This window comes from Rhinolophus ferrumequinum, chromosome 6 (genome assembly GCF_004115265.2).
Source record: "Rhinolophus ferrumequinum isolate MPI-CBG mRhiFer1 chromosome 6, mRhiFer1_v1.p, whole genome shotgun sequence".
Lineage (NCBI taxonomy): Eukaryota > Metazoa > Chordata > Mammalia > Chiroptera > Rhinolophidae > Rhinolophus > Rhinolophus ferrumequinum.
Window position 1 is genome coordinate 22,819,216 of NC_046289.1, and position 23,223 is coordinate 22,842,438.

Genomic DNA, 23,223 nt, shown 5'->3' on the forward strand with positions numbered 1-23,223 from the left:
AGCAGCAGCCAAGTCCTGGAATGCCTGTATCCAACTTAGGTCCTGGGAAGTACGTTAGAGAAAACAAAGTTGAGTTTTCTATGCTAGAGGCAGGTAATGGAGCTATTTGGGGGCTCTGTACATCTCAGAAATGACAAAAATGTAGATGTGAAAAAGGAGCTGTTGTTGGTTTTTCAGGGGAGGAATCCAAAGAGGATGGACCAAGTGGTCCCACTATTGCTTCCCAGACCACACATCCTGTTTGGTGTCCCTGCCACCCCACACTCACCCATCACTGGGCTAGAAGAGAAGCCTTATATCCCATGACCCTTCTTCCCTAGACACAGTGGACTGAACCAGGGGTGCACCTGCACCAGTCTGACCCAACTGGAAACCATCGAATTCTCTGTGCCAGAAATCTGGAATTGAAGCTCAGAGGTCAGGCTGTTCAGACTGCACTGAGCACTGGAAATACAAGGACCAGCTGGAGTCAGAATGACCCAAACCACCACAAGCCAAAGTTGTGCATAAGCAGAGACCAAGAACCTTGTCTGGCCGAGCTCTGACGGTGGGTCAGGCACTCACCTGAAGGAGAACTGAACTGAACCAGACCAGGCCCCTTGAGGATGTTTTAAACTAATATGGCTTTAAACCACCCGTGTGCTTTCGCAGAGAACTTCCACACTTCTTTCCTCAAGGATAGGACCATCTTGTGGTAATGTGAATTTCTGAAGCTAAAGATCGCAAATTAGCAACCACATGTTTTGTTTGGCCATAAAGTGGTTTTCTGTATGTTTTTATTTTATAATTTAAACTACCATTTAAGAGGTTGAAAAAAGAAAAAAAAAAGACTCCATTAAGTCTGGCCTGAGCTATCACGTTGACTACTGATGGACATCATATGGTTAATAAAATTTCTTAAAATTCTAAAAACCAAAACAATGGGCCTTCTCTTCTTTAACCACAAACCCCCTGAAGCCATGGCTATTGAAAGGATGAGTGAAAATCCTTTCTGCCTAGAGGTAACACAAAGACACATTTTTCTCTCATATTCTTCCCCTTACGAAATGGCACCAGCCGCTAAATTAGGACAGCAGCATCAAAATGTAGACAAAAAAGGGGTGCTGTAATAAATCTAACAGAAAGCAACCTCAAGGTGATCTGCTCATAAATCCCTAACTGGGCAGGTCATGGTGGGTAATCATGCCCCAGGCCTATAACTTCTTTAACAAAAGGTTTCTAAGCAAACCCTGTCCATCGTCTGTGCATCTAGGTTCACGTGCCTGTGAAATGTCAGAAGCAATCCTCTTTTCCAGACCCCTAGAAAGCGTAAGACACCCTCATGAGCGTAAGACACCCTCACGAGACCACGTCACCCTGTTAACTACCCTGTACCTTGCTTTCTCCCACCTTCATATAATCTTCCTTACGTTCCCTCAATTCTGTGTATAAAATAAACTGCAAAACTGTCCTTCTCCAGAGCATTTGAGATCTTGCTTCCCAGCAACTGTCATCAGTTTGACTCAAACAGATTCTTAGAAAAGTTCTCTTCCGGTTGGGACATTCTTACATCAACAAAAACAAAAAGATCACCACGTAACAGTAACTCCTCCACATCGAATAGCATTAACAACTAGTTCCAGAATCAGAGTTTTGTTGTTTTACACTAATGACCAAAGACCAGGATTTGATGTGTTATAAAAACTATGTAAGCTACTTTTCATTGACATCACCTGGGAGAGGAAGAGTTACAAAGAAATTCTCTGCACAAAGCAGACCAGGGTTAAGGTTGTCCCCTTGCTCCCCTGGGAGTCTTGGCCAACCTCAGGAGAGAGCGCTGAGGCATCTGGGAGAGCAGGCAGAACTTAATGTCTGCAAGACAGGGCTTGGGCATTTGGTGGGAGACGTCTCTCTCCTGAAGGGGAATCCTTATGTTCATGATTTAGTACTCTGAGTTCAAGGATAAGAAATTTCTTTTGTAAATACTCTCCACCATGAAGTCTTATTATGGCCACACACAGATACCTTGTCTGGATAAGTCAGGCTTAATTAACCACTATTACCAAGTTATAAAAGCTCTTCCCCAGTATGCAACGTTGTCGCCTAGGTGGGGAGCTGGGCACTGTCCTCTGTGCACCAGCTGAGTTAAAGAAAGCAAGATATCATCCCTGTCCTCAAATGCTACCCCAGTTCGGCGAGGCTGAGAAGCGAGGCAGAATCCAGGGTGTTTGAAACCTATGTGATCGGACATCAGGTTTAATCTGAAACTTAAGAGGCCACAGTGGAAGTGGGAGACAGGCATCAGGGATGGAGGTACTGGGAGCCCTTCCAAAGAGAGGCGGCTTCCCGGGTCCAAAGGCGAAGCTGAGGGCTCCCTCAGCCATGGGGAGTTCCACTGAATCTTGTAGTTTTCTTGTCACCTTTGGTGGTTTTTATGGGGCCACTTTCTCCTTGGACATCATTAAGACAGTGCTCTGACAAGCATGTATAAGTTTGTAATACGTAACTGAAGGCTAAACAGACTTGCACCAACTTGGGAAGTGCTAAGGATGAGTGGTCAAAAAAGCTTTATGGGAAAAGTGGGGCTGGCCCTGGATTGGAAGGATAAGCAGAGAAGATAAGGAAAGCATTCCGGGAGCAACCAGATACAAGGTGCAGGACGGCATGTAACACTCAGCCTATAGCAAATGCTGTTCCATGATCATATTGGAGAGCACCCTGGGAAACTCCAGGAGTCTGAGCATCTCAGCATCCATCACTGTACCATGCAGGCTGCAAGTGGAAGCTGATGCAACTTGATCATAAAGCAGTAGTTTGAAATTAGGTGCAAACGATCTGTTTGAAATGTATGCGGATGACCAGCATTTAGCAACACTTTAAAAGGCTCTTTTGCATGGACAGTCCAGCCCCCGTATGCCTGGATACTCTCTCTCGGAGCTCTGATGACATCTAGATACCTAGTTAGCCCTGTTTCAGAAAGAACCCCATGGTTGTCCCCAGGGTGGTCTGAAACACAGGCCACACTCCGAGGCCAGGACACGACTGCTGCTCCTTTTAGGACTAGCTGCCAGAACTGCTGTGCTTGCCCTGCGCCATGTCATAACAGATCAGATGCTGGGGGACGTCGGGGGACCTGGGTGCCCTCCCCAGTCCCCACCTGCAGTGGTGAGAAGTTGGAACCCTTTAGTCGTGGATCCTTTCATTTGGGCCATGGACCCTTCCCGCTCCTGCCCGTCAAGTGTGGGTAAGACAAGAACACACACGAACATATGGTTCATTTTTCCTCCGATCTTGTGTGTCTGAGTTCTCTGTGTTCTGAATGCTCTGCGTAATGGCCTGGGCATTGAAAGGAAAGGGAATTGATTCTTGTTCCATCCTTGAAACCAGATACGAACACTTTGGGCAGGCTACGACAGTCGTGACATTTTTTTTTCATGCAGCACACCAACTCCAGAATCCTCCTTAACCAAGCACGTAGGAAGACATTACCAGTCTGTTTGAGTTATTACTTTGGAAAAAATCTGTTTGCTGTCCCGCTATTAGGGAGGAAGGAAAAAAAACACACACACACACACACACACACACACACAAAAACCCAGGATGTGTGAGAGAGAGTAAAGCTCAACTGATCTAAGAAGGCCTGATGTATTCTTTAGTCCTGGGGGATTGTTTAAAGTGCTTTGCTTCTGAAATTCAGAGGCATAGCCCCAAGTCATCTGCTGGGAAAATTACTTCCAATTTTGGCAGATTTACTGCCAGGTAACATTAGCCAAACTTGTTTTAAAAAAAGCAAGAGTCTTAAAATGTACAACACCAGAAGGGACAGAAATAGGAATGGGTGACGGTGGCCCTAAGGCAGTGCATCCCTCCTGCTCTCTCCTGAAAGCCAGAGTCAGGTCTCCGAGTGTGGGAAATGAGCTCAGCCGGCTGGGGCTGCCGCCTGATGGACGGAAGGGGGCAGGACCCTGCATAGCTCCTGAAGAGAAGCAAAAATGTGTTCTCTCCAAAAATAAACAGGGGGCAGCAATGACTGTGAGTAAAGAGTGGGAAGCACGTGACCGGTGGTTGCAGTCCTGAAATACCAGCTTTCTACAAAAAGGAGCCTGTGATAGGCAGAGAGCGGGAAATTCAGGAAACGGCCTCTTTATATGGTCTCATCCGAATGGGACAGGATTCAACTAACTGGAATTACCAAGTCAGAGGGAGACTTTCGGGCCAGACTTGTTTCTGATCTTTATATGGTTCCCCCAGATTCTTAAGATGCCAAAATAGAAAAGATGCTGCAGTGCCAAAAAAGGAGCCTTTTGAGTTTAGAAGCTTCTCACACACTCTCACAAGTCCTAGAGAAATCTCACAGTATGAGTCAGTCCAAATCCAAACTGCACCCTGCTTCAAAAAGCCAGCCCAAACACACGCATAAATTACCAACAGAAAAGACAGTTAAGCAAGATCCACTGCAAACTTCACACCCACCCGTCTTCCAGCTTCCGGGAGCAAAACAGCTCCCATGTTCAAACCTTGATTACTGGCTAAAAACAAACCTCCCTTCCTTTCTCCAGCCACTTGAAAGAAGCTCCAAGGAAGTTGTTCTTATCTGCTGGATGAGAGAGAAGACTAACACTTCTTAATACCTGCACACACTGCAGGAGCTGGCACTTACTCCTCAAATCTAGCCACTACACACAGTTCCACCTTGCCAATTTCTCCCTCCTGCCTCAACCTTGGGTTTGACAACTAAGTCCTTATAAACCTGAGTTTCCCCTCATAGATTTACGAGGTCATAGAAGGTAATGGACCATCCAAGAACCCCTATGAGTAAACACAGCTCTTTCAAGCTGAAATAGACATACCAAAATGAAAAATCTATTTTAAGTATAAGAAAGAACCCTGACCATCAATTGATGCTAAAGCCATTAGGTGAAAGACTAATTGATGGGGAAATGCACATGCTCATGGTGCCAAAAAGTCACCCCATACATTACGTGCCTGTTGCAAGGGAGAAATGTTCCTTAACAATACAGAGAGCTATCACCGCCCCAACTCGGTGATCAAACATTAGCAGCATTAACGGTGGGACATGATGTGCTGCCACCTGAAGCACACCGCGCCATCCAGGAAAAATTCTTACCACAGTCAACGGGAATCTAATCAAGCCTTCCAATAAGCTGGAAATCAGATGGAAGAGAAGTTCAACGACACTAGGAAGAAAGAGTCAGACAAAACCAGCATGAGGGAAACTCTATACAACAACCGGCCCAAGCCCTTCAAAAAGTCAATACCATTAAAAAGGTGCGTGTGTGTGTGTGGGGGGGGTGCGGCAGGGGACTATTCTAAATAACGGAGTGTTTCTTGATTGGATCCTGGTTTGAAAAAAAAAAATAGCCATAAAAGATATTTTGGAGACAACTGGGGAAAATGAATTATGGACTGAGTAATAGAGGATATTAAGGAATTGTGAATACTATTTAGGTGTGGAAAAGTAGATTTCTAGGAGAATGTTCCTATTTTTTAGAGATCTATGCTGAAGTATTTAAGTGACCTGTCATGATGTTTGCTTTGAAATGATTCAGCAAAAAATTATATATATAAACCATAAATGCATATGTTTAAATATTTTATAAATTATCATTTGAGCAAATATGGCAAAATACTGACAACTGTATCTATTGATGATACGTTCAGTAAGACAGGAGGAGCAGAAAACAGCTTGGTCTAACCTTTATCTTGTCAGCGAGGCAAGCAGTCGGAAGGGTTAAGGGCAAAGTGGATTAAAAAGTGATGCCCAAAACAAACTGTAACAGCTTGTGCCAAACTGTTAGGTTGAATTCAACATGCATCTCTGTGTTTGGAACGTAGCTGTGTCTTCGCTGCGTGTCACAAGATATTGTCCTCATACCAACAGTGCGGTAACTTTGAAGAAGTAGTGACTAAATTGGGGGGGGGGGCGGTGAGAGGCGGTGGGAGAAGAGAGTTTGCCAGAAAGAAGAAAAAAGCTCTAGTTTTAAAGGTGGGGGGGAGGGGAGGAGATGTCAGGGTGGGGGGGAAGGAGGGACAGTCCTGGCTGGGTTCCAATTCTAGAACTGTCACTTTCTCTAATAGCTGTGTAGCCCTGGGCTACTCATATCTTCACTAAGCCTACTTTTCCTGCTGTGTAAAAGGAGAAGGGTCACGAGCCCCCTGCAGATCTCTTGTAAACATTGGGAACTATCTCTGGCACGGAGCCAACACTTAATAAATGATAGTGACAGTGGCTATGTATTATGTATCTGAAATAATAATCGTAATAAAATGCAGGCTTTGGAGGAAAAACTCCTTAATGCCTCGGATTGACGCAATGGCAAGTATTGGGTAGGCAAACACTGCACGGCCTTTTATTTGGGACTGCCTTGCACAAGTTGCGTTCCAGGGATCCACCTCTTACCTATGGCAGCTTCCCTGAAGAGAGAGAAATGCTTTCACGTTGCCCGCACCGAGAAGATGAAACCACAGCATCACCACTCACTGAGAAATCAATGTGATACGCAGGACAAGCCCAGTGTCTGGCAATACTCTGGTGGTGTCACATTCCCCAAACACTCCCACACCCCCTATAAGAAAAAGACCCATCTCCCATCTCTCAATACGCAGTCACCAAGCTGCCCATTTCAGATGACTCACAGGACCGGGCTGCCAGCAGTTTGTTGAAGAGGCCAATCCAAAGAGAACAGATTTCAGCCCCAAAAATCATTCTTAAAATTCATCCAGGATTTTCCTCCCTTGGATGGCATCCTCTTACTCTCAGTTACCTCCCTTTGGGTCATCCTAAATCAGCTCTCCACTCTTCTTGGGTCTGTACCTTTCAGACACATATAATGAAATGCCCTGTTCCCCCGTGCTTTTCCCAGTTCAGCCAAAATAAACATTCCTTTCAGCTTTCATCATAAATCAAAACCTATCCGTTTTTGTCATTCTCGTAACTCCTTTCGATTTGTGAAAATCCACCGGCATGTGTGTAGCCAGAAACGCACACAGGGTCGGGGGTGTAAATTCCCGGCACTCCGAGAAGCAGGCCCTCCTGGCACCCGTGACTTTGTGTGAGCACAGTCTAGACTTGCTCCCTCAACCAAATCCAGACTGGAATAACGGGGAGCAAGCTGTCACCGTGATGCTTTAAGAAACCTGATCTCTCACAAGACTCCTCAAGGGTGATGATGGAGAATAAGTGGAGGGAGGTGGAAAGAAGTATGAAGCTACGTGCTGGCGGCCCCATCCTGCAACACCCCGCAAGGAGGGCCAGTTCCGTTCCCCACTCTGCTCACGCGGTGAGACCCCAGACACCGCAGGTCTCACACTGCCGTTCTTCATGGGCCTCGGTGGCGGAAGCAAGAGGAGAAGACACTCTATGGACAGGGCAAGGCGATGGCTGGCAAATGAGCACACACTTCACCTGTCAAGTGACCCCCCCCCAACCACCTGTCAAGTGACCCCAGTAATTCTCAATGTTTTTATTTCTAGAACTGTGTTTCCCAAATGTAAAACTAGATTTCATGAACTGTCAGTATGAGGAAAAACAAATTTTGTTTGTGAGGGATCAGGTGTGGTTGATAGTACAGAGTTAACAGTTTTTAATTGTGTGAAGAATCTTTAAAAAAAAAAAAATCCACCATTTCCTCTCACCATTATTTCCATTAAAGAAGGGACCTTTTCAAGCTCACCAAATTAGGAAGGACACAAACCAGGATAAAGAATGGTCCTTTAAACTGAATACATTTAGTTAATGAAAAACTCACTCTATTGTTCTTGGTTTTCTCCTTTTGGTAAAAACTTCCTCATAGGCCCTGTTAAAGCCTGCTATGTTCTATCTCTTTTTCAGCTTATCAGTCCAAGCCCAGCGTTGATTTCTCAGACTCTCTTCCCACCCTTTCTCAAATAAGAAAGGCTGAAGGTCAGCCACTCTCTTGCACAACGGCCTGACAGGAAAAGCATGACCTGGGTCAAGTCACTTCATCTGTGTTACTCAGCTGAGACCGTACAGGAAGACTTCCTGCTCTTGAAACAGGGCACTGCCAACCCCTCCAACTCTAGAAGCCTTTCTAGATGCACGTTTAGAGTGCTCAGCACAGCACCTGCATGGACAAGCCCGTACATCTTGGTGACAGTGTCCCAGCTCTCTGGCCTCTTTCATACCCATGCTTCTCACTGTTACTTCCGAGTGAACTACTGATGGCAGAATACTTTCTGTCTCAATAGCTAATGTACCTGAATACCTCCGTCAGTTATCCCAAGAGAAAAATCAACATAATCTGTTTCTACAACAACCACCCTCATTGTTTTCTCACCAACAGTGCCACTTGAAAAAAACCCACAATGTATTCTGAAACGATCCAAAATAGCAATTGGCACGTTCTGGATCCAGTAATGGGGAAGCACCTTGTATTCAAATAACCTTCACATGGATAATAATTATAAACTCTGGACAAAATATATAAAACAACTATTGGAAGGCACTGGAGGGCAAACAAAAGCAGGCAGAAACTAGAAGGGATTTTACCCTTGCAAGAAAAGAACTGCACGGGATAAAAAAATCCATGTTTAAATGGATTTTCCTCTTGAGTGCAATCCCCAGTCTGGACAGCAGCTGAGCAGCTAGAATTCAAGCATAAAGCTGCAGTTTTATTGGCATGGGGACAAATTTGGGGGCTGCCAGAGTCACTAAAAATAGAGCAGAAATCTTGGGAAGGAGGGAGCCCCAAATCTGCATATAAACTCCCCTAAAATCCTTTAGTTAATACCTGAACTACACGTGCATGGAGGAGACTCCAAGAAACCCAGTGAAAAGCAACTACTGAAGAGCTGGGGGAAGTGGGGGGAAGCTAAGTGGAGATGAGATTTCAGTTGTTGCTCACTGCAAGGAAGAGAGATTGGAGTTTGAGTTCCACCACGTTAGAGGCACTTGGCACACATCTTGGATATTCCACTGAAATCCCAGAAGAACCACACCATGGGAGTAAAGACCATGTTCCAGGACTATGGGATTTGTTCTGGGACTAAAGGCAAAACCAAAATAGAGCTTACCTAGTGAAGCCTAAAACTAAGTCTCCATAAGTTAAAGGTGATCTGCAAATAATTAAACTGTCTGCTAAAACAAAAATCAACACTTTTCAGAGGATGCAATATAATCCAGAGTTTCTGCAATGTATTATCCACAATGTCCTTTGTACAAACTAAAATTACTAGACAGGTGAAGAAACATGAAAATGTGACCCATAGTCAAAAGAAAAAAAACAATAAAAACTGACCGACTCCAACAAGACCCACATGTTGGAATTAGCAGACAAGGTTTTTAAAGCAACTTTGTAAGTGTCTTCGAGGACTTAAAAGAAAATATGGTCATAATGAATGAACAAATGGGGAATCAAACAGAAAAAGTAGCTATGTAAAAGACAAAAAAAACCCGGAAATTTAGAATTTAAAAGTTCAATATCTGCAACAAAAAGTTCGGTTTGAAAATAGAAGAAGAAATCATCAGTAAATCTGAAGACAGATCAACAGAAAATATTCAATTTGAAGAACAAAAAGATAATAAATAGGAAAAAAGTAATAGTGCTTCATGGACAAAAAACACAGGACAAGCCTATGCAACAATATCAAGCAATTTAATACATATGTAATTGAAGTCCCAGGAACAATGAGGGAGAAAATTGGGCAAAAAAGATATTTGAAGAAATAATGCCTAAGATTTCCCAAATTTGGTGAAAAATATTGACTTACTGATCTAAGAACCTCAGCAAATCCCAAGCAGAATCAATACAAAGAAAATCACAGGTAGGTACATCATAGTCAAACTGCTGCAAATCAAAAAAGACAAAAAGGAAATCTTTAAAGGAGCAAGAAAAGACTTATATACAGGAAAACAATCATCAGAAACAATGAAGGCCAGAGGACAAAGGAATTGCAATCTTTACAGTGCTGAAATTAAAAATATATATATTAATCCAGAATTCTTTACCAATAGAAAATATCCTTCAAAAAAAGAGGGTGAAATAAAGTTTCCCAATCAACAAAACAGAGAAGTTGTTTTGGCAAATCTGCACTATAAGAAATGCTAAGGAAAGTTCTTCAGGCTATAGAGAAATGACACCAGATGGAAACTTGGATCTACAAAATGATAGAGAAATGGTAGACATGTGGGTGAATATAAAAGACGATCTTTTTTTCTCTTAACTTCTCTAAATGACGACTGTTTAAAGTGAAATGACAAGTGGTATTGAGGCATTTATAACATATGTAGTTTTAAAGTACATGACATCACTAGCACAAAGGATGAAGGGACAAATGGGATTTATATTGCTGCAAGGACCTCACATTTCCTGTGAAGGGTATAATATTAACAGTACATAACCAATAACAAGGATGCATATGCCAATCCCTAGAGCAACCACTGGAAAAAAAGAATATAAAAAGCTATACCTCAAAAGCCAATGGGGGGATTAAAATGGACTATGAAAGCAATCAGCTAAACACGGTGACATAATTCTCTATTATGCTGGGTAAAGGCATGTGACCATAAATGTTTCAGTCTATCACCAATGACATTCAACATTAGTCAGCACACTTTTCCTGCAAAGTACCATTATTAAAAGAATATTTTACTGTCATTCTGCTCCTTCTCAGTAATTATTGACACATTACATAATGAAAAGAAATCTAGCCTAGCAAATGATTTCAATGAAGCTTTCTGATCACAATCTTATGGTTCCTAAACAGATTAGATATTCTGTATTCACAACACTTTTTTCCTCTCCACGCCTCTCCTAAAACCTGGCTTCCCGCTGTGGACTTCATTTCTCTTGCAGTTCTCTCAGATAGAGTTTGCTCCTTCTTTAAAACCCCACAAACCAGGATAACACTCCTGCCTCACCAAACCCTCCCCCCGCCCCCAAAGTTCTTTTAGGCCATTACTCTTCCAAATTATACAGAACACTTCTTTTGAAACTCATACTGTTCAGCTGCATCACCTCTTTCCTTCGCCTTGTCACTAACAATTGCCTGAGCACAGATTGATCAAAACTTTGGGCATTTTTGCTCCACAACTAGTCCCATCATTCTAAGTCAATGTTCACACGAACAATTCATCTAATGCTTAGCCTCACAGCCCCAGCCCTTTAGACGCCAACGACCTTGCTACTTTTTCAAACTCATTATAACCTGAAACTGCTCCATCTCTGAAATATCTGGTCCCCTCCTTCCCTCCTTATCTATGAACGTCTTTCTTGGTCTCACTTCCTTTCCTATCAACCCAGCTCACTTCCAAGGTCCATCGCATCATGCTTAACTTCCTTGTCCTTTTACCACATTTCCCCTAGAAATCCCCAAAACCTGAATCAAGCCAATCACTGCCTCCGCTGTGTCAAAACCCAGCCTACTAAGGGGTGTTGGAGAAAATGCACAACCATTCAGATTAAGGCTCATCAAACTCATGCTCTGCCTTCTCTCATCTCCACCAAAACAATCCATTTACAACTGCATCTAAAAAAAAAAAAATGCCTAGGAATAAATAAAACCAAGGAAGTAAAACACCCGTACTCAAAAAATTATATGAGAAATTGAAGAAGATACAAATAAATGGAAACATACCAGGTCTGGACAATTAAATTCATGAACTTGTTGCAATGATGTTGCTTTTTTTGATATCAGAGGGATTATTTATTATGAATTTGTAACAACTGGACAAATAGTTAACCAAGTGTAGTATTGGGAAGTGCTGAAAAGGCTGCATGAAAAAGTTAGACAACCTGAACTTTTCACCAACAATTTATGGCTCTTGCATCACGACAATGCACCAGCCCACACGGCACTGTCTGTGAGGGAGTTTTTTTCCAATAAACAAATAACTGTACTGGAACACCCTCCCTACTCACCCGATCTGGCCCCCAATGACTTCTTTCTTTACCCGAAAATAAAGGAAATATTGAAAGGAAGACATTTTGATGACATTCAGGACATCAAGCATAATACGATGACAGCTTTGATGGCCATTCCAGAAAAAGAGTTCCAAAGTTGCTTTGAAGGGTGGACTAGGAGCTGGCGTCTGTCATAGCTTCCCAAGGGGAGCACTTCGAAGATGACAGTAGTGATATTCAGCAATGAGGTCTGTAGCACTTTTTCTAGGATGAGTTCGTGAACTTAACTGTCCACCCTGGTATACCATGCTCATGGCTGGAAGAAATAATATAGTTAAAATGTCCACACTATCCCAAGCAATCTATAGATTCATTGCAATCCTTATCAAAATACCAATGGCATTTTTCACAGAACTAGAATAATCCAAAAATTTATATGGAACCATAAAAGACCCTGAACAGCCACAGCAATCTTGAGAAAGAAGAACAAAGTTGGAGGTATCACAATACCTGACATCAAACTACACTACAAGCATGCACGTCAAAACATATTCACTCAATTCTTTCAAAATATTTACTGAGAAGCTGCCTGGTGTGTGGTACTGTGCCAGGCGCACATAGCCCCCTCTCCGAATGCTCCCCTGAAAGTATAGGGACCCCTACTGCTAAATCCAATAGACCCTGCTCCAGAGAAAGGATCTTACTTTCCTGGACCCTCCTGACAACATCAAACACTCCTGACCGAGTCCTTGACATTCTCTCTTACTGTCTTGACTCTGGACACCAGAGGTGCCTGTTTTCTCCCTCTCTCCTCTGGGCACTCCTCCTCAATGCCCTTTCGTGAGCTCTTCTTTGGTTGTGTGTTCCTTAAATGTGGGTGTTCCTCAGGTTCTGTCCAAGGCCTCTTCACTCTCCAAACTCGCCCCTTGGGAGCTGGGCTTCTACTTACCAGCTCAGTACTAATGGCTCCCAAACATCTAGCTCCAGCTCGGAGCCCCGTCCAGAGCACGAGTCCCAAACGCAAAGCCTCCTGGACCTCTGCAGCTGGCGGTCACACTGACACCTCAAACTCATCTGCTCCTAAACTGAACACATCACCCTCCCACACCTGTTCCTCATTCATTGGATGACGACTTACTGCGGACCTACAACCTGCCAGGGAGCAGAACACATACTTCTGCAGCTTACAATTAGTGAGCGAGATGGATCTATACAAACATAGTTATACAAACTGTGGTGAGGGTGACAGAGAAAAAGGAAAAACGAACAAAAAAGCTACGAGAGAGTATAATAAGGGGAGCTAATTTAAATGAGAATGTCATATTTAATAGAAGGAGTGATATTCCAGCTGAATCCAAAGGAGAAGTAGGAGTCAGCCCAGCAAAGAGTAGGGGTGACTATTCTAGGGAACTATTCTATTTTACTCTACCCTTCTCTATGGAATTACAGTATTTTACGGAACTAGAAAAATTAGGGAACTGCATAAGCAAAGACTCCCTGTGACTGTAACCAAGGTAGCGGATGTGAACTGAGGCTGGAGACATAGGCAAGGCCCAAATCATAGTGTCAAAGTAAGAATTTGCGATGTTTTTATCCTTAAGGGCCATGGGTATCTGTTAAAGGGTTTTGAGTGTGAAATGAATGATGCACATTTTTATCAGATCACTCTAGCTGAATTGCAGGAGGGTGGGAATACAGAAGGAGAGACCAGTTATGAGGCAACTGTTGCAGCCCAGGTGAGTTAACAGTGCCTTAAATCATTCTCTCATTTTCAACTTTTTTTTTTTCCCTAACAGAATGATATTTACAGCCAAAGATTCTGCAAAGTCTTTGCTCTGGGAACCTTGCCTGAATATAAGTCAATTCTCACCACAGCAAAAGCATCATTAACATGAAAATGTTCACATACCGAAAAGTAAGATTTCTGAACATAAGCCAGTAGTCTACTTACTCCAAACAGGAGTCAAGCCAAATTCCAATATTAAAATGGAATCTGACCCATTCCATTTGGAATGAGTCGTAAGCAGATATGACCTATGGTTGTTAATCACATGTGTGTTCTTTTAATGCAAATGAAGGATGCAGAGAAGTCTTAGGTGGAGAGGGGGAGTTCTCCTCTTTCTTGAGGCAATGCAATAGGAATAGGTCCGGCACTAACTGGGCTGATATCATTGATTCGTTTACACATATATTTATTAAGCATCTAGCATTTACTTGTAATGAGTAGAATCTAGGTGACTTAGTCTCTTATTTTGTGAAAGCAAAAGACATTCTCTAAATCCTATCAGACTATGACTAATTCAATGTTACTTCCATAATAGGCAGATTTCTCTCCTAGAGTTACTAGGATCATATACACTTATAAAAATATAAAAATACATATGTGTGTGTGTGTGTGTGTGTGTGTGTGTGTATTCTATCCTCAGAGGAAGCTAAGAATTTTTAGGACATAAATTATGCATGAACACTACAAGCTACTGGTCTACTAAGCACCTCTTATAAAAGTTGAGCCAGAAGAGTTCCAAGGCATCAATATTGTAGTCGAGCACATCTCAGAGGTTTTCTTGACCAGTAAACACAAATGCATAGAGAGAAGTGTAATGGCTGCACTGAAGGTGCAGCAATGAAAGAAAAGGCTAGAAAAATATTGAAAGGTCACAGTCTAACCCTCATAATATTACCAATTATTTCAGTGTCAGATAAGAAATGCTGGCCTTATATGGTGCATGTCAAAAAAGGCACGGGGGCTGGGTTTTGACTATTTGGTCACTGAGGCCATTACTCCATCACCTGCATGGTCACTTCCTCCACTAACAAATCCAACGTGCCACGTTCTCTCCCTTGCCTCCAGAACTTGGCACATGTTCATCCCTCTACTTGGAATATTCTCCTCTCCGTACCCGATCCAGGCCCCTTCCCATGGTTAACTTCTACTCATCCTTCAACTCTTAACTCACACATGATTTTTTTCCTGGACAACTTTTCTGGATGTCCCCAAGAATAAAAGAGGTTCAATGTGGATATTCCTGTATCTTCTGGGTTCACCCCCACCTGGCACTTCTTTGCTGTCCCCAGACCAAGGTTCTAAGAGGACAGGGAGCATGTCATTGTACTGCCAAATCCAAGCATAATACCTGGCACATAGAAAGCTTTCAATCAAGATAAGTGAATGGAGGTTACCTTGTACTCCAAGGTCACAGAGGTCACCAAGGTCACTCCTGCCCTCCTCATTTTCTACCCATATGCCCCAGAATGACAAAATGATATAAGTCAGCAATTAAGGATTAGTCTTCAGAAAGACTGCCAATCTCTAGACAGAGGGTTGGGTTTTGAAAAGAAGATGGAAAGGTATTGGCAAATAACTGGTCAATGGCTTAGGCAGAGGTGTCACTAGAGGAGACAAATAAAATGGGTCTCAAGTGGCACAAAGAAATCTCACCTAAAGGAATCTTTACCCAAACCTTTCTTTGCCCAAAGGCCCAATTAGTTTTATGAAATAAGAGTATCTCTGTATCTTGAACAGAACTGTATTTGAAGATAAATTGAAAATACTTTCTAATTCTCATGTGACACAGATAATAGCAGTAATAGTTAGCATGTGTGGGTAATGTGTTAAGAGCTTTATACATTCTCTGATTTAATCCTCCAACACCCCTACGAGAGAGCTACTACTCTCACCTCCATTCAACAGACGAGGAAACGGGCTCGGAGTGGTTAAGTGACTTGCGCAGGATATACACATAGTAATTGGCAGAGCTGGGATTCACAACAAAATGATCATTTACCCTACTTCTCAGGTCGTGTCGATAATGCCAACCAGAGCTTCACGGAGCACTAGGCTCAACTCTACATGTCTTTCTCATTTCCCCCTCCCCGAAGGTGAGGAAGAGACTCTCACAGAGCTCTTCCAGCACCGCCTTTCACCCCAGGACTTGGAGGCAGCCAGCCAGAGCAATTCTCCGCTTTACAGATAGTAAAAGGAGGCACGAGCTGTGCAAGCGCGTTGTACGGGGCCATGGAAAGAGCCGGAGCCAGCGCCGGGGGAGAGTGCTGAGATGCTATTTCTAATTGCAGGCACTACCCTGAGATGACATTCCCTCCCACACAGTGGCCGGCCCCTGGGATGGGTCAGTGATGCACATCTGTCCACCCCAAGGGAGAGCTCAAAACTGAAACATGCAAAGCACGAAATAAATATGAAGTGTGGACAACACATTCCTCGTGAACAGCTCCACATCAAATTCCCTGCATCCCTCTTCGACGACGTTATCAGAAGCATCACTCAATCCAGCCCATTGGAGAGGGACGACGAAAAAGGCTGAAAAATGTGACCAATCAGGAAAGTTATTTTTGTGAGAAAGGAGAAAAATGTCACCAAAAAGGGTCAGCAGATAACCCTATTGGGCTGAAAATAACTGCCCAGCTGGCAGACCAGTCAGGGAACAGGCGGAGGGCGAGAGACGTAATGCCAAGCTCCAAGGGAGCTCCAGCTGAGCGAAGCTGCTGGGGGATGAGGAAATTGGCCTAATTTGGGAACATGAGCCCAACAGCATTTTTCAGATTCCTGAAAGAGAATCTGGCTAACTTTCAGTTCTGCATCCTAGGAGGAACACTAAAAGGATGGAGGGAAGAGAAAGAGAACAGTTGGGACTCCAAAACTTCTCTAGACAAGCGGATGAATAAGGATGATCAAGAGAGAATGGACTCCCACTAAAAGGAATTCCAAGAGCACGGATAATCCAAAAGTCTCTCCACTTTCTCCAATGGCCTTTCTCTACTGGGAGGTCTGTGCATCTACCTAGCTAGAGGGTAGGAGGGGTTAGGTGGTGGTAAAGCACCTGGCCAGAGTCAGAGAAACTAGACTAGTCAGAGATTAGCTGAATGACTCTGGAAAAGTCACCTAACCGCTTGGAATCTCAGTGTCCTCATAGCTAAAATGAGGTAACAGTAGTACCTACTTCATGAGCTACCATGAAGCTTATATAGGACCTTGCAGTTATTAAGAGATAGGTAGCGACTATTCCAACATAAGCTAAAATTATTAGTAGTAAAAGTACAATCTGCAAAAAAAAAAGCTAAGCCACCAAGAGGAAATGGTCGTCCAAGAGATAGGCCGGTCCTCGAGAGGTTTTACCCAAGATTATGTTCCCCAACCTCATTGTATGGCAGTGTAACTTTATGGTAGAAAGTGTCTGGGTCTTTTCTTAAAGTAGTTGTATAAGAGGAACGTCATTTGAATTGACAGACGGTAGAAGCTCAAGCAGAGAAATCCAGTTCAATTCTCAGAGCTGGTCTCCCCAGAAAAAGTTATATGCTGCAGACAAGTAGACAATCATCATGGAAGCATATTCTAGTAAATTTCTCAATAATTATAATGCCAACCCGAATGGCTAACAGAACTATGAGTCTAGTGATCCAAACTTGATGTTTGACAGGTGGCAAAAACAAAAAACAAAACAACATCCCAAAACCAGAAGAGTGCAGTCCTAAACTCTCCTAATGCTTACCATTTCCTGAGAGATTCCTCTACGCAGGATATGACATGCTGAGCACTTTCTGTGCATTACCTCATTTCATCTTCACAGCAACCGTAAAGAGGTAGGCACAATTCTAACCAACTCTGAGTTAAGAAACCTGCAGGAAGAGTTCATCGTTCTGGTTAATCAGTAAAATGAAAACGTTCTTTGAAATTTACAGAATGACGAAGAAGATAAAGAGACTTTTCCTCTTCTTTGAGGGAGGGGAAGACTGAGCCACAGGTCTCCGACAGGCAGAAAGTCCCACGTGCTGCGAGATAACCGGAAGAAGGAAAAGATCAAGAAGAGAATGACACAGGCAACTCCATCAGGTATCCTGCAACTTCAGTGCATATAATTTTTCACTGAACTCTACACAACTTTAAATTAGAAAGCTGGAAAGGAATGTGTTTTTCTTGTTGTTGGTTTTTATTTTGCTACTAAAAATAATTCTTCCCTTTCATACCCAATCCTATATAAAAAAAAACAAACTTTGTATAAATTTTATTTTTTAAAAAATGGACATGTGAGTGCAAACTGCCTACCCAATAGCCAATCTCTTCTCCTCCCTAACCAAAACACTCCAGTGCTGTGGGTGTAGCCACAGGCCCCACTGAAAACTCCCTGCAACTTCAAGTGGTTGGCAGACCCACTTGTCTCCAATGAAATGTAACTTGAAGTCTGCTTGGGGAGGTCTCTGGCTACTGTTTTCCTAGTAAGAAGGGACACACTTAGCTGGCACGCACCTTGAACTTTTCAACTATCCCCTCTCTTCCTACCTAGAATGCAGCTCTGATCCCCGGGGAACAACCAGCCATTTTGCAACCATGAGAATAAGTCACAAGCTCTCGATGGCAGAGCAGGAAGCTAGAAGGGGCAAGGGTGATGCAGGACATTTTCCAGCGACCACACCCGCCCTGCTTTGCCCTCCTCTGGACTTCCTGCTGCGAGAAAAATCATGCCTGTTCCATTCAAGTACGAGGGTTGAGTTTCTGGTGGATGTAGCCAAATTCAACACTAACAGACACACAGGATATCTGAAAATCAATCCATCCGAAATGAGCAGGAGCTTGAAACTCAAATGGAAACAGGAGCCAGGCAGATCAAATGCGAGTACATCTGAGCAGGTGTAGTACAGTAGTGGTGAAATGGAGAGGCCAGGCCTCGTGTGAGCAAGCGCTATTTATTGTCAGCCTCAGCCAGCTCCAGCCAACTGCCGCCATAGGGGACGGCCAGCCAGCCCAGCGTTCCCACTGTGCCACAACTTCTGATTCTGAAGAGAAGCCCCACATCTGGGGGTTCACGTGAAGTTTCCTAATTTATACATGACACCCACCACGTCAAAAAAAAAACAAAAACTTTAACTCTGTACAGATCAAACAAGACACAATGGCAGGCTACATTCAGCCTGAAGGCCACCAGTTTTTCAACCTCAGCAGAGAGGGTTAAAACAAAATAAAAAGAACACCCAAGTTCTAGAGAAATAATAATGGTTAGCAACATTTTGTACACTTCTGTGTCAGTCTACGTTAGGGCTTTACATAACTATTATCTCATATTTTCTTGCTAGCCACCTTTGGAGTATGTAATATTATTATCCCTGTTTAATCAATGAGAAAAGAGGCTTAAAGAGTTTTTAAGTAACTTGCTCAGAGTCACTGAACTAATGGGTGGCAGAGCCAGGATTTCAGCCGAGGCCTGTACCAGCCCAAGGCCTATGCTCTCACCCACTCTTACAAGGAATGCCCACTGCGCTCAGAAAGCACAAAAACTGCCTCGGATCCCTACTGGTCAACCTACTAGCAGCCCTTGGAGAGCCTTGCAAATCAGTTCTAAAAGAGACCCAAGTTTCTGTCCTCCTTCTTGACTGCCGTTTAATAAAAGCATCAAAGCACTGTCTAAATACTCATGTATTCACTAGTTTATTAAATGAATGAATGAATGAATGAATGAATGTTGGTGCCATGCTTTTCAGTTTATTAAAGTGTTTTTAATCCCCACATCAACCTGGTAGTTTTGTTACCGCCATTTGACAGATAATGAAATGGAGGATTAGCGAGATGAGAGGACTTGTTCAAGATTCAGACAATTAATTACCAGAGCCATCCCAAGCCCGGTCTTCTGATGCCAAGCCCTGTGTTCTCTCTGTTCCAGTAGACCATGTCTCTGTTTTCTTCACCAGAGCTCCCCACTCCACCAACTTGCTTTAAAAGAATCATTTGTTTGAACTATTCCTACTTAATTCTACAGTAACTCCAGTATGTCTGACAGCCAGCCCCCAGGTACCATATTTACGTTTTCATGAATAGCTTCCTCCTAGAATGTAGCCAGCGAGAGGACAAAAATAAATATATCCGTCATACACTCGGAATGTAAATGGGCACACACACAAGTCTTGGGATCTAATTTTAGAAAGAAACGGCCAAAAAGTGCCACACAGCAGTGAGCATCTGGCCCCGGGGGAGGTGGCCCACCCCGCTTTAAACCTCAATTAACCCAGGGAGAGAAGGAATCCTGGAATTCTGACAGGCATTTCGCTGCCAGATGGACCAGTTGGGTGAAGAACACAACGACTTCTCATCATGATCTCCCAGAAAAATGCTAACGTTCAGAGTTAAAAAAAAAAAAAAAAAAGGTAACTGTCTCTGAGGAAATAAGTAGGTATTCCAGAAAGGCCGCAACCCCGAAAGGTTCACCAGTCTGTAACTGTGGAGTTATGTGCTCACAGAACTGACTCTTGCCTGGGAGCCAACGGGAAGAGCATGGGCAAGTGAACTGTGCCTACTGACTCCAGCCTAGGATTGGGCCTGGGGGCACACAGGGCGTCAAGGCCATCAGCTCGCGCCAGGACATCCTGGCCCGTCACAGGCTCACTGACCTAAGCAGGACAAGGGGCTGTAACTTCCTTCACAATTAAGTAGACTTGTAGTTCGTCTTCCTGACTGACAATGATCATGAGAAGGTAAGTTCCATTATGGCAGGGGATCCTGTCTCTTGGTCACTGGACAATGCCCACCCCTAAAATGGTGCCTGGCACACAGTAAGCTTCAATAAATATTTGTTGAATAAATGAATAAATGATCTCGGGTTGGGATGGATCCCCCTAGACCCACAGTCTAAAGTGGCCCAAGGCCAAGAATGCATTTCCATGAACCCCGTCATCTGCTTGCCCATTTGCTCTTTAAAGATGAACAGTACTGCAGGTCAAGCTCCTTGAGATCCCGAGTTGGGGCTGGTCCAGCTTCTTTCACTGTCTTCCTACATTACACTCCCATGCCCCGTAACTGCGCCTCCAATGTTCCACTATCTGCCCACCCCTTACCCTGTAAGCTTCTAAGGGCCCCTATCACACACTACATACTTCACCCCTCTCGTCCTTTGCAGTGTCAACTGCATGCCTGTTCTGTGCGAGGCACTGTGATAAACAAAGGGGTACAATGGTTAAGACACAACCCCTGCCTTCCAGAAGTTCGTGTCTTATGAGGAAGCCAGACGTGTAAACTGTTAGAATACAAGGCAATAAGCACTATAACAGAGGTGCTATCTCCAAAGTCCCATCCTGACAACCCTCAGGCCTAATCTAGCCAATACAGCGATTTAATTTTAAAATTAGTTGCTAACCTCTAAGCATGTGTTGCTTTCACATAAAATTTTAGCCTGCCAGTGTCTCTCGGAAAAGTCACAAGTTCTAGCAAGACTGGGCCACTCCCCACAGCATCAGTCAGCTCTGGCTAGGGAGCGGTTATCCCGTTAGAAAGGACATGTGGCCTCCAGTTCCCACAATCCCCCCCCACCCCCTTACAATCTTCAGGCAACGAGGCTAAGGGTCAGCTGCCAGCTTTTCTGTGCTGGCATGGTTGTTCCCTTAGAGGAATGATTCTCTGTACCCACAGTTCTACATTCAGTGGTAAAAGGAAAGTTCAATTGAAAGGGCCAAGTGGAGCACTTAAAGAAATGATGGAGAAGTTATTTCCAATAAAAGTGAAGAATATTCCTATATATGTGATATGTAAGTAAAGTGTGTCGGTGTTTTGTCCCCAGCACGCTGTGCTCATGTCCCTGTCCTGGCCCGTTAGGCTTCTCAGTGAGAACCTCTCATCTGCTGTAAACCTACTATGGGCCCACGAGCTAGACAGCTGAGAAGCCAGGTTTCCTGCTGTCTGAAAACTTACTGTCTAGTAGGGCATGCGGACATAACACAAAAATCATGATGTCCTATAATAGGTACTATGGGAACTGAGAGGAAGGAGCCCCACGTCAGCCTGGAGAAGGTAGGAAGAGCTGATAGAGGGGGTCACCTCCCTAAAGCTGACCCTTGAAAAGGGCAAAGCTTTTGCAAATGGACAGAGGAAGGTGAAAAGGGGCTTGGACCAAACTGCCAAAAATAGTGCCCTAGCATTAAAAATATCACTCATCAGGATTACACGACCTCCATAAATAAACTGGATAAATTCCCATAATTCCAGGCCACTCACAAAAAAAGTTTCCAGGAAAGTAAGGCCAGTCCTGATCCCCTTCCTGCCTGAAAACTGTAGAAAGTGCAGGTCACCACTGAAAGCCAATGTCCAGTTGTGTGATCTAACTTGACGTCACCAGCATGTCTCACTGGCACTTCTTCAGCAGAAATAAAAACCTGGATTTCGACCGGGTTTCAAAACTTCCTCACCCCTTGCTTTGGTTAACTTAAGAAAGTTCTTCACTGAGAATATAAAGCAATGCACAGAAACTACTCTGGCATCAAAGATAAAATGTTTCTTTTTCATTTCTAACTAATAGGACAAATGCCAAGGAAGGGAATTCCCAAATCAAGAGATGGGAGAGCTGGCATTAGAGAGAAGAAATGCTGAATACTAAATCTGTGCTCATTAAGTAATCGCTAACTCTTAACAGAGCATTTCTTCAGATTTTTAACACCTACCTCTCCAGTCAGAGTTGAAAAATTCTTGCCACTGAGGTAATTCTCAGCTTGAGCTGACTCCTGTTGAGCTCGGCGACCCATCTTGGCCCCCTGTAAAGAGAAATGAGGGACACTGCTGACCCAAATGTCTTTAAGCAACGACGAGGACAAGAATTCTGGGATGGTAAGCAAGGATTGAATTTACAATGACGTGGTGGAGGATGGGGTTTGAATAACCTGAATATATTCTTAGAAAACGCCCCAAACCTTTAACACAAAGCAACTGAAGTCAGTTCTATCTGATAGAAGAACAGGAAATTCATGGGTTAATGACCATAAGGTCTTCTTTTAACTGCCATAGATCTTTTCTACCCCAGAAAAATGCAGCTAGCTATTCCTCTAGAATGGGCAGAGAACTCACGCCACAGCTCAGGGAAGCATGTGTAAAGGTTCCCATGTTCTTATGCAGGAGTTTAGGAAGGTCAAATTTCAAAGCTGTCGGTTGGTGTGAAAATAGTTATCAAAAAGGCATTTTGGGGAAAGAATTCCTAAATTCCATGGCAACTGCCACCAGAGAAATACAGACAGTATTTGCTTTGACGTATACACTAATTGGATTTCCACTTACAGACATTAAAGAAAATCTCTTACAAGAATTTTGAGACATCAGCTTTGGAAATCAGAACACTTCAAATTCTGAGTCATCAAATGAACCATTTACAGATTCCCAAAGTCCTCCTAGGGTAGAGGTTGTGTGCCTCAAATGCTTTCCAGCACATAAACAAAACTTTATTTAAGAACACTAGTGGGTGGTGAAATACTTATATTTTCATTTGTTGGCTTTAAAAAGCTAGCATAATATAAACACTTTTAGATCTTCTGAGATGTAGCTTTATTTCATTCTCATAATAACAGAGACTGGGACTGATATCATTTTACAAATGAGGAA

At 43.4% G+C, this 23,223-nt stretch overlaps 1 protein-coding gene across 1 annotated transcript in view; it reads right to left on the bottom strand.

Moving 5' to 3' along the window:
- IFT43 (intraflagellar transport 43) overlaps positions 1–23,223 on the bottom strand; it is a 72,073-nt gene that overhangs the window by 46,952 nt on the left and 1,898 nt on the right. Inside the window, exon 2 of the mRNA XM_033107042.1 lies at positions 22,296–22,385. Coding sequence (XP_032962933.1) covers positions 22,296–22,385 — 90 coding nt within the window. The remainder of the gene's footprint in view (positions 1–22,295; positions 22,386–23,223) is intronic.